Source organism: Marmota monax, unplaced genomic scaffold (genome assembly GCF_021218885.2).
Source record: "Marmota monax isolate L192 unplaced genomic scaffold, Marmota_monax_Labrador192_F-V1.1 WCK01_AAM20220418_F8-fsc00036, whole genome shotgun sequence".
Lineage (NCBI taxonomy): Eukaryota > Metazoa > Chordata > Mammalia > Rodentia > Sciuridae > Marmota > Marmota monax.
Window position 1 is genome coordinate 1,130,916 of NW_026694491.1, and position 17,177 is coordinate 1,148,092.

The 17,177-nt window shown below is 31.8% G+C and overlaps 1 protein-coding gene across 11 annotated transcripts in view; it reads left to right on the forward strand.

The window, feature by feature from the left end:
• Positions 1–17,177, forward strand: part of Anks1b (ankyrin repeat and sterile alpha motif domain containing 1B) — a 1,117,917-nt gene that overhangs the window by 449,039 nt on the left and 651,701 nt on the right. For all 11 annotated transcript variants that reach the window (XM_058571278.1, XM_058571279.1, XM_046419347.2 and 8 more), the window contains one exon: positions 2,882–3,018. In XM_058571278.1, the coding sequence (XP_058427261.1) occupies positions 2,882–3,018 (137 nt within the window). The remainder of the gene's footprint in view (positions 1–2,881; positions 3,019–17,177) is intronic.

The following is a 17,177-nucleotide window of genomic DNA, read 5'->3' on the forward strand; positions in this document are numbered from 1 at the left end:
TATATCCTTCAAGCTCTCAAGGGATTATCTCTTATTTTTGGAATTAAATTCTGTCCCTACCATTTGTGTTAATAGATAAAAGATATTGGCCTCAAATTTCACTGAAGTATTCATGATCCTTTCTGTTTCTTTTCTCGCTTTCTTCCCTGGAATTTCTTTCATCTTCTACATTTTTAAAATTTTGATGATATTTGGTTTGATAGCAGAAAAGGAAACTCTCATTTATTAAACTACTGTATATCTGGTAACACAGTTATTTATCTTCTATTTTATCTATACATCTAAACCTACAACATAGCTATTAATCATTCCTTTTTATAATTAAGAACACTGAAATCCTGAAAGGTTAAATTGTCTTAATATCACACAGACTTCAGCAATAGGTGTTTGTATGTAAATTTTGATGCTTTTTTGAATTAACAGAGGCTAAAGAGAAATAATTAGCTAAATTTAATGCTGCATTTTTTTGCTCTAACCAGTTGAGTGAATAGCAGCACAAAATTGATAATGAGACAAACAATAGAATAGCACATGTGAAAATCAAAATCACAGAAACAGACCCATGGAGACTGCAGATACTAGAATTATCAGGTACAGATAAACAAACCAAAATCTTTAGAAGTCATTCTTCCTGTCCACTGATGCTCCTGTATCTATTGACCATCATCTTTCCATTTTTACCCTTCCCTAATTTTATAAGCTATTTAAAACACAAACAAATAATAATGTTTGGGATGATTTGTATGCTAATTATCCATATCTATTTGTATGCTAATATCCATATCATTAAACATTGTTTCTGTGTACTGAAATATCACATCCTACCTCATAAGTACATTCAATTATTACGTGTCAACCAAAAAATTTTAAAATACCTTTATTAATTCCTTCTAAACACCCCCCCCCACACACACACACACACAGAGAGAGAGAGAGAGAGAGAAACAACTTTACTTGCAATTTTCAAATAAATAAAAGCAAGCTTAAAAATGTTTTTATGGACTGAAAAATTCTAACTAGTGATATAGTGTATTTTAGTAAGAACCAAATGGAAATTTTAGAATTGAAAAGTATATTTTAAATTAAGAAAGGTTTTGATGGCAGATTAGACACAGCTAAAAAAAAGAACTAATAAACGGGGAAATGAGTTGAAGAAACTATTCTGAATGCTGTACAGAGAAACAAAATGAAAAAGTACAACAGAGACAATAAATGATAAAAGGAATAAATTCTTTCTAGCATTATTTCCTTCTAGTCCAAAATTAAAAATGAAAGAAAATGGGGTAGAGACAATATTGGAAATAGTAAGGTGAGACTGTGTGATCCTCCTACAGACTCCTATTACTACCGGTAGCATGCATCCTTTCAGTTACTCAGGCCAAAGCCTTTGACATCCTTGAATTCTCTCTTTTCCAATATACAACACGTCAAGAAATTATTTTTCAAAAATTGTAATTACTATTAATTGAAAAATACAAATTAAATATACATATGTTTATTGTGTATAGTATGCTGTTTTGAAACATATATACATTATGAAATGGCTAAATAAGTAATTCACATGTGGATTACCTCACATATCACTTTTTGCACATGTTAAAAACAATTTCTACTCTTTTATGAATTTTCAAGGCTACCACTGCTTTTTATTAAGTATTTTAGAGATCTCTTGAGCTTATTGCTCCAATGTAATTGAAAATTTGTGTTCTTGGACCAGTAATACCTCTTTAGACCCTGGCAGCCACCATTCTGTTCTCTGCTTCTATAAGTTTTAACTTTGCTGAGATTCCACATATAAGTGAGAAACATGCAGTATTTACTTTTCTGTGACTGGCTTATTTTAATTAACATAGTGGCCTCTGGGTTAATCCATGTTGTTGCAAATGATAGGATTTCCCCTTTTTTTAAAGGCTCGATGATATTCCATTTTGTATATATAACATTTTATTTCCATCCATCTATTGATAGACACTGTTTGATTCCATATCTTGGCTATTGTGAATAATGCTGCATTGAACACAGGAGTCAGGTATCTCTTCATCATACTGGTTTCATGAAAGGTTGTAGAGGATTGCCAAAATGATATATATGCTAGCAGAAGTTATTACAGATATTTCCATCATTTTTCAAGTATTTTAAACTTTCCAAAATTGTATTTTAATATAAATTTAAGAAGAAAATGTTACACTTATTGCAGAATTTCAAGTGAAATTTTTCTTTACTACCTTGCCTCATATTAACCCCATCAAATACCCAACATAAGGGAAGATTCATTTAGATTTTGAAATTTCATTCATTTAGTTTTGACCATATAAAATGATATGATTTTCTTGGGGTTATAATTTTGTTTGTTTACATTATAAAGCTGTTTTAAAAAATGTCAGTTTTTCATTCAGGCTTCATTTACTGGCCTTCTTTTCTATAGTTTGAGGGATTTCAGGGAAAGTTGTTTGAGGAGTCCTGTGTTTGGGTTTTATGAATCACAGAGAGATGAAACTCCTACTTAATAAAAATGAATACTCATTGAAAGGTTATGAGGAAAGCTTTGGCCAGATCATATTCCTTTTAAGTTAAGGTAAAGTCGTAGTCATTCATGTAGTAGTTGCAGTCTTAAAAGTGATGAGGCATGATTTGTCATTGTGAATTGAATGATATTAATATTCTTGGAACTATACTATGGGGGGATACTATTTTAACAGGAAACAAAACATTTGAAAACATTATCTTTAAAATGTACCAATGAGCATATTCCTCATTATGTTCTTGTAAAATTGATACCAGTCATAAGATGAAATCTCAATTCATATTCACAAAAGTAATTTCAGGTCTTAAAAGGTAAAATGAGTGATTAGATTCATGATAGTTCTATTTTTATTCCCAGATAATGCCTCTGAAGTAGCAATTACTGCTCCAGGAACTAGTAACCATAGAAACAGCTCAACAGGCCCAACACCTGACTGCTCACCTCCATCCCCTGACACTGCCCTCAAAAATATTGTAAAAGTTATTCGACCCCAGGTAAGTTTCCTAAATGACATCATCTACATTAGAATGTATTTTTAAATCAATGCATGTATACTACTTATATTGTAATGTTCGGACTATTATGATATGTAATGGATTTTTTAAATTAAAAGAAGGGTCTCACAAAAGGATGTTTGCTTCCTTTGAAGTTGGTAATAGACACTGAAGTCTGTATTAGCTTTTGGAAAAATGAACCTTGTGTATTACAAGCATTAAAAGAGAAGTTCAGAAAAATGACTATTTCACGTTTCCCTTTCACAGCATTTTAATGATACTCCAATTATTGAGCTGTTAGTGTGTTCTGATGTTTTCCTTCTTCTTTTATCTTTATTCCTCTGAACATACTGCATTATTTATGCTTACTTCTCTATCTCCTATAGAGAGATATTTTAAGTTCTCTGTTCCTTATGGCTTCTAACTAATGTCATTTGTGTTTGATATTGTGCCTCTCATTCTTCCTTATTTTTTTTTCAGAGTTCACATTCCTTGTTAGTCTTTCTTTACCCTTTGTTTCCTTTTTCATTCCTGTTTTTTATCTGTATGTTTTTTTTTTCTCTTTCCCCTTCTCTTTCAGTTGGATTTCCCAGTAGGCGGTTTGCAGGCAAGCTTTAGAAATATCATTGGGACAAGCTGTTCTGTGATATTTCATTGAAAATAGCACTTTTAAAGCTGTTTGCATTATATTTTTGCCAACAGATGGACCTAGAACATGGAATTGGTGATGTTCTCAACCTGGCTCATTCTGAATGGGCATCATAAAATACAAGAGAGGGAGACTTAGGATCCAATCAATGCCATTCACTATATCCTGAGACATATAGTTTGAATAAATTTCTTGATCCAATTTGTAGGGCATATGTGTCTTTTAAGTCTGTCTAATGCAGCAAGGATTTGTTTAGTATCTTACTTCTTTAATATAACATTTTTATTTTTTTACTGTAATTCTTATCTTCATCAGTGAAATGGCATTTAAATTTCACAAATCCACTATAATTTATAGAACTCCTTCATATATATTATTTCATGTGATCTTCACCAACTCGAAGGGAACTTATATTCTAGTGTTATGTAGAAGGATATTGGTGCTCTAAAAGGGCTAAATTGTCCATAAAGTTCTTTTGCTTTCCTTTTGACTAACAGCTATCTCTGCCAGTCCTGTTCAGGAGTTTAAAAAAATCCTCATGAGATTATTCACCTTGACACATGTTTATGAGTATGGAATTTACAAGTTTGGGGTGATCTAGGCTCAGCTAACATTATACAGTTCCCTAATTACATTGTCCTGAATGTATTAATAAAAATAAACTATTAAACATATTTACTTTTATGCTAATATAAATTCTCTAATGTCAATGTATTTGATCATTCAGTGAATGAAAAGCAGAATCTATGTTTCCCTGAATATTTTGTTTTTGTTCAACTTAGCTTATTTTTGTAAACTTTGAGGAAAACTAGAGGTAATTTTAATGCCATCTTGACTCTATTCCTTGGTTCTATCAGTTATTAAATATTTATGAAGGTAATTAACTTTACCTTAGTAGTTGTATGATGATTGAGGAGGAAAACAAAAAGTGGGAAAGTTAAATAATTCAGGATAGTGGTATTTAAATTTAAATCAGTGCCATGTGTAAGCATTACATGTAATAGAATAATAATTTCTAACATGTATAATTGGGAAGGAGTATAACTTCACTTGGGCTACTGTCCCTTCTGCCCCAAAGACGTTGTGCATTGCTCATTTCTCCCTATGACTTCTAACCTCCTAGAGTACCTCATTCATTGTAGAGAGAAAGGAGGAGAAAATACACATGGAAGTAATTATGAGGGAGTATTGAGATAGGACATATGATTTTAGGAAAGGGTTTAGAGATCAGAGGGTGTAGATGAAGAGAGATGTATAGATAGAACAAAAGATTCTGATGTGTTATGACAAATGATATAGGTGTGTCAGGTATGAAAATGTTGAGAACTACTATTAAAAAAAGATAATTGTGGTTACCTCATATTAGAGCCTAAACTCTGGTTACTAGTCCAGTCCTCTAAAGTGTTTTCTAATTCTGGATTTCTGTCTAGAAATTCAAGATATGGGAAGTTAGACTCACTTCTGGCTATTTACTAATTGGAAATTAATAACATGATTGAAATGATGATTTCACTTTTAAAACTGGTGTTGAGATTTGAAAATAAAAGTATGAATGCAAACCTTCAAATTTACATTGTCTTACCAGGGAATTAGCTGATGTGTTCAGACTTTTAATGTGGAAGGAATGATATTGAAGAGATATTGAAGAGATGAAGTCCAAACTTTTTATCTTATTCACTGAAAATAGATACTCCTTAGGTAGAGCAAGTTGGGCTACTTCCTCTTTGCTTCATGCATACCTTTATCTAGTTGTTTCCTTAATTTTACTTCTAAATGGAAAGAATCCATTATAACCAAATAATTCTTGCTTTTAGAATGAAATGGGACTGATTATACATTGCAAGTGTTTCTGATTAGTGTGTTAATTGCTTGGAAGCTACAGACTTTCCAGCACTTTGTTGAGTTTGTTTTTATTCAGCATATTTGTTAACTCACTAAGTCACAGCTGTTAGTTTTACATCCCATGTTTGATCTTTTCACCTTTGTTTAGTTGGGCTCTTTCGTGTCTTAAAATCCTCCAGATTGTGAATTATTATATTTTTAATTACTAAGAGACTGAAATATTTATATGCTCTGGTTTCCTCTTTGTTTTTCTCAAGAATGAGTTTCTCTATTTAGAAGAACCCATAAGACTGGGTTCATTTACTTATACTGAAAATTATTTTACCCTTGAAAAAAATCTTTGAAAATCCTTGAAATATTATTTCTGAAAAAGGTATTAGGTAATTCTATTGACATACCAGTTCTCTTCCTTGTATTAAATAATTATATTACTTGAGTTGCCTTTTTGTTTTTAAATCGGGATATAAAATTGCATTTATCATGCACAATAGAAAGTTTTTTATACACTGTATACTTTGTGAGATGGTATATCTAGTTAATTAATAAGTGCATTACCTCTCATAGTTGTCATTCTCATGGTAAGACTTAATAAAAATTCCCTTAGTATATTTCAAGTATACAATATATTATCATTAACATAGTCAGCATGCTGCACAGAAAATCTCTTCAACTTATTCTTCCTATCTAACTATATATATGCATATCCTTTGGTCAACCCCCTCTTTCTCCTATCCACTGCATCTCTGGTAACCACTAGAGATCAACTTTCTGTGCCTGGCTTAACATCACTAATCATCAGGGAAATGCAGATCAAAATCCACAATGAGATGTATCATCTCAATCCTTTAAAATGATTATTATTGAAAAATTGGCAAGGTTATGAGAAAAGCAAACTCTTGTACTCAGTGAATAGGAATGTAAATTAATACAATCATTATGGAAATATATATGGAGGTTCCTTAATATATATGACAAAACCGCCATAAGATCTAGAAGCTACTACTTGGTGTATATCCAAAGAAAAGGAAATCAATATTTCAAAGATAATTGTACTTTATTTTCATTGTACTACAATTCGCAATAGCCAACATATAGAGTCATCTGTCCATCAGTGGATGAATGGGCAAAAAAAATGTGGTGTGTATACACAATGGAATAAATATTTACCTTAAAAATGAAAAAAAAATCTTGTCATTTGTGACAACATAGATAATTATAAGTTAGTGAAGTGAACCATTCTTTTTATTTAAAAAGAATGTTTCCTGGTGAACTATTTTCTCCCAGTTGTATAGCAAGATACACAGATTTTAAGTATATGGTTTGATACTTTGACTATTGTTATCTGTAGTTGTAACCCCACTCCAAGCAAGATATAGAGTGTTGCCATCATTCCAGAGAGTTTTCTAATTCTCTTTCCAATTGACCTCATTTTTGCCTCAGAGGCAAGTATTTCTGATTTTAATCACTGTAGGCAAGGATTGCCTAATTTTTAAAAATATTTACTTTTCATTTTTTTTAGGTGGACACAATATCTTTATTTTATTTTTATGTGGTGCTGAGGATCGAACCCAGTGCCTCATGCATGCCAGGCGAGCGTGCTGCCACTTGAGCCACATCCCCAACCCTAGGATTGCCTATTTTTTTATTTTACGTAGTGGAATTCCACAGTGTGTTTGTTTGTGTGTTCATGAGTGTGTAGTTTTGTTTAGTTTCTTCCATTAAAAGTATTTTTGAAATTCATCCATTGTTATTCCTGTTTTTGCTGAGTAGTATTCCATTGGATCAATATACTACAATTTGTTTATTCATTCTGCTGTTGATTGATAGTTGTCTTGTATTCTGTTATTACCATTCTGCATGAATACATATATGCAAATTTTTTATAGATACACACTTTCATATAGATACCCAAGAATGGAGTGTTTGGGTTAGGGTGGATAACTTTAAAAAAAAAACTTCCCAACAGTTTTTCAAAGTAGCCATTCCATTTTATAATCATGAATAGATATAGAGTGAAAGTAACTTAGCGAGAATCTTAGTTTCTCTAAATCCAGGCTCTAATTATTTTTAAAATTTTAGCCATTCATATGAGTGTGAAATGATTTCTCATTATAGTTTCATTTTGCATTTTTCTCATAAGTACTGATACTAAGCATCTTTTTCTGCAGCTATAACCCATTCTTGTATCTTTTTATGAGATGTTTATATTCTTCTCTTTCTTCATGGGATTCTTCAACTTTCTAATCAATTATTTACAAATTTTAAAATTCTTTGTGAATTTTCTGATAATTCTAACAGATACAGATCCTTTGTCATTTATAAGCACTGCATATATTTTACTCACTCTGAGGTGTGCCTAGACCTTTTTTACATGTCCTTTGATGGGAAGAATGTTTTAATTTTGATGAGATCCAATTTACCTTTTTTTTCCTGATATGACCCCCAGCCTTTTATATTCTTTGTCTTGTCCAGGTTGTGAATATATATATATATCCATAATTTTTTCTAGAAGCTTTCTGGTCTGGCTTTTATGTTTAGGTTTATGAACCATTTAAAATCATTTTGTATATGGTATGAGGTAGGGGTCAAGATTCATTTTTTTGCTACATGGAAAAAGATTTTCCTCATTCAGTTGAATTAAAAATTGTTTATTACTTTTATTTTATAATTATTGGTATTTATAAATGTAATTAAGTTTTATATTACCTGTTTAATCTAATTTAAAAGTTGTAGCAGTTTTTGATTTTATAAAAAATTAATTTCCTTAGGTTTTTCTCATGCCATCTGAGTATAAGATAATTTTACTTTCTTTTTTTCCCCCTGAGCTTTATACCTTTTGTTTCTTGCTACTGTGACTATAGCAAAGTGGTACATTTAAATTGTAAAACCAAAAATTCTAGCCTTTTTTTCCTATTTTGGAGAGAAAACATTCAGTATTTCAGCATTAACTATAAAATAGGCTATTATTTTTTTGTGTGAATCCTCTATTTCTAGTTTGTTGAGTGTTTTTGACATAAAAGGGTATTGACATTTTAAAAATATTTTTCCTGTATCTATTTGGTAATCATATGATTTCCCCACCTTCTTTTTCCCTCTGCAGTATAGTGAATTACATTCTTTTATTTTGAATGTTAAAAATTTAACTTTACATCTCTGGAAAAACACTGAGTTATGATATTTTATCATTGTGCTGAATGTGAGAGACACTTTGTATAAAGCATTAGTGTGGATAGATGGATTAGATCTAAGGAAGTCAAAGATATATAATGATTTGAACTGACTGGGATTTTGAAATAATATTAGCAGAGATAAGAAAGATTTGAATAGTAGATGACTTGAAGAGAGATGAGCTGCTTCTGAACTCCTACCATATTTAGATTAGGTGACAACTCAACCTGAAGTAAATAAGCATTTTGGATATTTTTCTGGGACCTTGCATATGTTTGATGAGTAGCAATAAAGTAGCTAGGTAAAAAGCCATACCATCTATCCCTGTTGTTATTAAGAATTTTGAACTGAGATTACATAAAATTCTTGCCATATCTGGAATAACATTTTACTGGGCACTGGGGGTCATAGAATACATATGCTAAAATTTAAAATTAGGAATGAGAGTGGGTTTGTAAAAAAACAGAACTATATAACTCAGAAAGAATATAGAATATTGTATTGAGTTGCAGCAAAAAATAGATAAGGAATAAAAAGACCTTCAAAGATACAGTCTTTTAAAATTAGTTTTATTATTGAGTATTAAATCATTTATTTTTATTATGTAGTTTCAGTTTCATTTATTTCTTATAAAAATGCTATGTGCTGAAATTGCCAGATTCAGAAAGACAAGGGTCAAGAGTTTCTGTCAAATGTGGAAACTAGAGAGAAAAAAAGAATAAAAAAAAGGATCTCAAGAAAACAGAAGGGAGATGAGTGGAGTTGAAGTGGGGGACCAATGGGGAGGGAAAAGAGGAAGGAAAGGGGAAGAACTGGGGAATGAAGTTAACCATATTATGCCATGTGCAAGTATGACATATCACAATTCATTCCAACTTTATTTAAAACCATAATACACTAGTAAAAGAAGCAAATGAAAGGAAGATAATTTTTAAGAGGCTCAAGTGGAAGGAGGAAGGAAGGGACAGAGGAAGTAACTAGGGATTGAAATGGAGCAAACTATTTTATATACATTTATGAAGTGAACTATTTTATATATATATATATATATATATATATATATATATATATATATATATATGAATTTGTCCAAATGAACATCATTATTACAGTAACTGTAATGCACTAATAAGTATTTTTTTAAAAAAACGAAGGAAATCCTGCTGCTAGCTACAACATGGATGAACCTGGAGTACATTATGCTCACTGAAATAAGCTAGACTCAGAAGAACAAATATTGGTGGTTGCATTGATATGAGATGTACACAAAAGAAACAATGAAATGGTTCTTGCCAGGAGCTTCACGAAAAAAAAACATGGAAAGTTGTTTTTCCACCAGTATAAAATTTCATTTACAAAAGATAAATAAATTCTGGGGATTTTTGCATTACACTATGCCTATACTTGACAATACTGTATTTTGCACATAGACATTTGTTAAGAGAATAGGCCTCATGTTAAGTGTTCTTACCACAAGAGATTTTTTTAAGATCATCTTAAAAATATTATGAGGGAGGTTATTTTATTTTTTTCTTTATTTTATTGATTGGGCCTGGGGTTTAGAGAGGGTGAATAATTTTCTCAGTGTGACACAGACACTCACTGGAAGAACTCTGATTTCTTAACTCCAATAGTCTTTCTATTAATACTAATTAGTTCATTAGGAAAATACAGTCAAAAGTGTATATTTATATTCCAGAGGGATGAAATTGGAGAGAAGAATAATAGATTGAAAAAAAAACTAATAAGAGCAGTAACATAGATGGTCAGAGCTTGTAGTCTAAAGGAGAGAGGAACAATGTATTCATAATTTGAAGATTTGTAACAAAAACTGTATGAGAAGAAAAGGAGAAAAACAAAAGTAATACTAGAAAATAATCTTCTGTGAAACTGAACAATTTGAAAAGAAAAAGATTGAGAAAGAAGTCAATGGGACACATCTATCCACCAGTAGTTCTTGGCAAATTAGAATTTCGTGGGAAGCTTTAAAAATTGGTTTTGGATTCCACCCCAAACCAATTAAGTCAATGTAAGGGCAAGTACAGATGCTCCTTGACTTACAATTGGATTACATCTGATAAACCATTGTAAGTCAAAATATTATAACTAGGTTACATGTATTGAATACATGTAACCTACTGAACATCAAAGTTTAGCAATACTGTACGTTAGAGTGTCAGTTGTTGATCCTTATGACTCAGTGGGTGACTGGGAGGGGCAGCTCACTGTCATTTCCTAGCATCTTGTGAAAGTATTATACTATGTATAATTAGTTTGTAAAAAATATGAACATTCAGAATTCAAAATATGGTTTCTAATGAATGTATATTGCTTTTGCATTATTGTAAAGTTGAAGAGTTGTAAGTTGAATTATTGCAAGTTGTGTACTGTGTTTTTAACCTACTAATCTTGGACAGGCTATATAGATGGTCTATGAAATTCTGAAGTCAAATACAAAGTTTTGCTTGTAGATACCTTTTACTAAGAATTAAATTCTGATCATGTCTCTGTCACATGCCCTCCATAACTTTTCTCACCCTCAATTTGTTCATGGTATTTGCCTTGCCTAGTTCTTAGGGATATAGTAAGACTAAAACCAAATAAAATTTGCAATGGTGCTGTATAAATTATAAAGCCCTGTAGTGACTTCACTTGATATTATAATGATGATTAATTAAATCATGTGTGCCCATATTTGAAATAAGACCTTTAAGACACAATGCTTTCACCTTCTCTGTCTCATCCACATATGGCTCTGATGATAACAACTTTGGTTTTTAGAAAATGTAAGAGTCTTTTGAAGTTCCCTTAATCATTTGAATTTACTTAAGATGATGTTGACTAAATATGGGGCAGTTCCTATCTCTGTATCTCATTTCTTAGAGGCATCAGAATAAGAAAGCCACAGGAAGTTTAAACCCCTGAAATCTGGGAAATGAAGGTAAATTGAGAGTAGTATTTAGGATGACCTTACACAGGGAAGAGAAAAACAGTATCCAGAAAGTACCACCGTGACTATATCTCCTATTAATTATTAAAACCACCATCAATCCTACTTAGCCCAGTTGTGCTTTTATAAGAAAACACCCAAGACTGGGTAATTTATAAAAAACAGAAATTTATTTTCTCACAGTTTTGTAGGCTAGGGCATTCAGGACAAAAGTGTTGGCAGGTTTGGTTATCTGTTAAGTGCCGCTCTGTACTTCTAAGATGGAACTTTGATACTGTATCCTCCAGAATGGAAGAATCTTGTGTTCTTTTATGACAGAAGGTGAAAAGACAAAAGGGACTAACTCCCTCCATCAAACCCTCTTACAAGGGCTCCTAATCTCATTTACAATGATTTAATCATCCCCTAAAGGACTCACCTCTATTACATTGGTGATTAAGTTCCAACATGAATTTGGAAGAGAGAAAAGTATCCAAACTATAACAGATCCATGTTGGTCAGGCCAGTTATATGACAGTGAAATATTATTCATTTCATTTATCTTCATTTGAAGAAATCCTGAATTTATGCAACAGTAATATGAGTAAATATTTTTTTCTGACACTTTCTACATGTAAAAAAAGAAACGCAGAAAATATAACTCTCTTTACTGTGGGCCCAGATTGCCATTGATAACAACAGACTCTTAATATTGTTTTCTTTTTTTATTATTCAGGATTTTTCTTCCACATGCATAAATATTTCAGTAGATATCTTTGGCATGTCTTTTTTTTCTAAAGCATCTCTAGGCATCTGGAATAAGAAAACATCAATAAAAATTATATGGGAAAATTTCCTTGGAAAACAGAATGTCCAGAAAGTTGAGTGGATACTGTTGCTTTAAATATCACAAGATGCAGATTAGAATTTGAAATATAATTTCACCCCTCCCATTGAGTCACTTGTTATTGATTACACTGGGTAAAGTTAAAAGTCTTCAATTACCTATGCCTCTAAATTCAAGGGAAACTGCTTAACTCCACAATTAATAGTATACCTAATATATAAATCTGAAGCTTCCTAAACTGTCCTGCTCTAAATTCTGGAATTTAGCTATGAAAGCACCATAATATGCATCATTATTTAGTTATTCATTCATTCACTAATTGAGTGGGAGGCATCTTAAGTGGTGATTTGAATATGAAAATAACTAAAATATCAATTTTATTACAAAAGAACCTTTAATCAACGTGAGAGACTATGGAATAGTAGACAGAACTATAGACAGAACTTTCAGTTTCATTTGATGGAGTTATATGGCAGTTGTTCAGGAGTCATTCTCTGACTTCTCTTCTCAATCTACATTCACTCCCTATGTTCTCTCATCTCATTCTAGATCTTTAAATACTACCTTTATGCTGTTTACTTATAAATTTATACCTCTACCCTTGTCCACTTCCTTGAATTCTACGATCATATCCTGCAGGCTAGTTAGTCTAAACCTCAATGGGATGTTTAATAAGCATTGTAAGAATAACATAGAACTAAACTTTGTATTTCAGTTAATAGCAACACAAGTAAACAAAACAAAACAACCAAACCCTTATCCCCCTCATTGATTCCTTTCTCTTACATCCTCACATTCAATTCATCAGAAAATTCTGTAGGCCAGAAGTTCTCAAAGTGTGGTTCAAGACCTCTTAGCAGCCTTTAAGACTTACAGAATGCCTGTGATGTCATAACTATTTTCATAATAACACAAAGACATTTTGTTTCTTTTCACTTTTATTTGTACATGAATTCTAAGTGGAGATTTTTAGAAGCTATTTGGGATGTGTGAAGACATTATAGTTCTAATGGCTAATAGAAAATGCAGTTGTGTATTCTTATGTTATCTATCTCAGTGTAATTCTAATGTATTAAATATTAATATGAACAAACACTCCATTGTATTCTCAATAATTTCTAAGAGTGTAAAGGGATACTGAGACCAAAGGGTCTAAAAATTATACTCTACTTAAAAAGATATCTTGATTCAGGCTCCTCTTACCATCATTTTGCTGTCACTTTCATATAAGCCATTAACATCTTTTATCTGGACTTTTGAAAAAGCCTCCTACCTAATTCTCTGGCATTGACTATTATGTCCTTATTATTCTTTTGCATCAAGATACAGTCATATAAATCAGATCACATTGTTCATCTGCTTCACCTTTCAAAGTCTTCCCATGTGAGAGTGAAGATGTACAATTCCACATATAATTTGACTCTCTTTGATGTCTTTAACCATTTCCTACCTTTCACTACCTAGCTCTTTTTACTCTAACCATGTTATCTTTCCTTCCTTTTTTAGATAAATGAAACAGCTCCTTCCTTAGGTTCTTTATCACTGACTTTTCTGGAATGTCCTTCTCCCAGAGACTTACATGGCTCATTATCATCCTTCCTTCAGGTCATTATTCAAATGCTACCTTATGAGAGATGCCTTCTTTGACTGTTGAATATAAAGTAGCTACCACTTTGCTTTTGTCTCCATTGTGCTATTTTCCTTTATAACATCTTCAACTCTTGAATTAACATTATTTTGATCTGTTCAATGACTTTCTTCCCCACTTTAATACATATTCCCTGAGAATGGAAACTGTATCTTTAAAAAAATTAAATCTTCAATACCAGCACAAAGACTGATATCTGGCATATAAGGAGTGTTCAATTAATATTATTTGAATTAATTAATTTAAAACATTTGGGTAAAGGGCAGTGAATACTATTTTGTGGTGGGAAGACTCAAATTGGGCTTTTATATTTGATAAAAGTTAGATGGGTGAAGGGGAAAATATTTAGTCCAGGGAGTAGGATAGCATGAACAAGGCACTTGCAGTCTTTTTTTTTAAATTTTTTTAATTGTACATGGACACAATATCTTTATTTTATTTATTTATTTTTATGTGGTGCTGAGGATCAAACCCAGTGTCTTATGTGTGCAAGGCAAGCACCTTACCACTGAGTTATTATCCCAGGCCCTTGCAGTCTTTTGACTTAATCCTTTGCTGAATTTATCATCTGTAATTTAACCAATCAGGAAGTCCCAACCAATTATTCTACCCTCTTTTTCCTACTCATAATGTCCTAATATCTACACAGTACTCATACAGTGAGTGATATTCTTTATTTTTAGAGAGAGAGAGAGAAAGAGAGAGAGAGAGAGAGAGAGAGAGAGAGAGAGAGAGAGAGAGAGAGAGAGAGAGAATTTTTTTAATATTTATTTTTTAGTTTTCGGCAGACACAACATCTTTGTTTGTATGTGGTGCTGAGGATGGAACCCCGGCCACACGCATGCCAGGCGAGCGTGCTACCGCTTGAGCCACATCCCCAGCCCCAGTGAGTGATATTCTTGAGGAAGAAAGCTTATTTTTTCAAACATATTGGTAAAGTACAGCATTACATTTTTTTTTCTTATGAAAAGATTTTTCACAACCTTTGTCTTCTATCAACCCTGGAAATCCATTAATATGTTTCATAACTAGTGACCCACAAAACACAGTTTGAGAAGCATGATCCAGGGCATTTCAGATGCTTCTATATTGCTGACCCTTAAAATTCCATTATGGTTTGATTTTTTTTACTCATCTTGCACAAATTCATACCATTGAGAAAGAAAGCACCTTGGCTCAGCAATAAGCTAGTCCTTTATTTAGGATGTTACAGAGTGATAGCTATACATTGTCTACTTTAATTCTCAGGTGAACCATGTGAGATAGGGCCATTATTATTCCAATTTTATTTATGAAGGAAGTTAAAATAATTATACTGTAGATTATACTTTGTTGGAAAACAAGTTTAAATCAATGGTGTTAAATACCTAAAACTGAAAAACAAGTATTTAGAAGGATCTATATTTTTCCCTATTAAACAGTATTAGTTTACCATCATCCTATATTACATTGATTGGAACCAATTTAGTAAGCTTGTTTAAACACTTTAGTAGATACTATGAGGAATAAAAATCATTCTGCATTTGTTTGAACTCAGGAGACTAATTGACGACACTGCTTTCTTTCTATCCTGGATTCTGAACTAATTGAAAGACTGGATATAGTAGTTAGACAAATTGAAGTCAAATGTCATGATTTTTTGTCTTTGGTAGACCTGATAGGACAATATGATTCTAGACATGTGGCTGAATATACTTCCTGTAACTTCACCTTTCCCAACAGGTCAACCTATGAGGTAGTTTTAAAATAGCAGAGAACGTATTTATTATGCTGACATGTTTGCTCTGAAGAGGTGAAAACCATAAAAGACAGTGATGAACATGCTTAGTTATTTCCTCAAATTCATTTTACATTTGAGTAATTCTAACTCCTTAGGGAAAAATGAATGAAGGGTGAGAGAATAGGCTGAAATTTCCTTATGGAAACACAAGGCCATAGGATAGAAGTTCAGCCTAAGAGTAAGATAATAACATCTTATTTGGTTAAAGAACCCAGAGTGTTTGGAAGACTCATTATTCATGCTTACCAAACATAAAAATCATTATCTTCCTCTAAGAATTTGTTCTTCCTTATATCAATTAATAGCACCACTGCCTTGTCAGTTACACAAGACATAAATTTGAGTCACCTACAAGACTCTTCCCTTTCCTTCTCTTACTATATCTTATTAGCCACCAAAGCATGCCAATTTGGATATATATATCAAACCTTTTCTCTTTTACTCCCACTGCAACTGGCTTAATTTTTTTATTTTATTACTGAAATGCTCCCACAATGGTTCCCTTACTCTCACTCTCATCTGCTTCTAATTTATCTTCTACATTTTCCCCAGAATAATGTTTATGTTTTATTATTGTTTTTGTATGTTTTGAACAATTATAAAATTATAGCAAAGTTATAGATATAATATAAAGACCCTTTTCTCCTGAAGTTATTCATAAGTTTCAAACTTGATGCCTCATCAGCCACACGTAATTTGACATACTATTTCTTACAAACAAGGACATCTATCTATAACCAGAAAACAATCATCAACCTCAGATCATTAACTTTGATATATTACTACCACTTAATCTTAAGACCCCATTCACATTTTACCAATTGTTCTAAAATAATATATTTTATGGTAAATGGGCCAGATGAAAATACATTGCATCTATTTTTCATTTTTCTTTAATCTCTTTTGATCTGGAACAATTTTTCATCTCATTTGACTTGAAAAACCATTGAATGTTTTAAGATAATAGATCAGCTATTTGGTAGAATGTTCCTCAATTTGAGTTTATCTAATATTTCCTCATATTAAATTCTGGATATGTATCTTGACAGATTCAGAAGAGGCTGTGTTTTCCTTATTGTACCCTATCAGGTGTTAACATGATTTTGATTTGTTCTAATCATAATGATGCTATGTCCCTTTGATAACTTGATTAAAGTGGTATCATTCAATCTTCTCCACTGCAAATTTAATCTTTTACTGCTGAAATTTACAAGTTTTGTGAGGAGGTACTTTGTAACTAATATTCCATTTCTCATAAAACATTGTTTTTTCATTAACTTATTTATATCAGCAGAG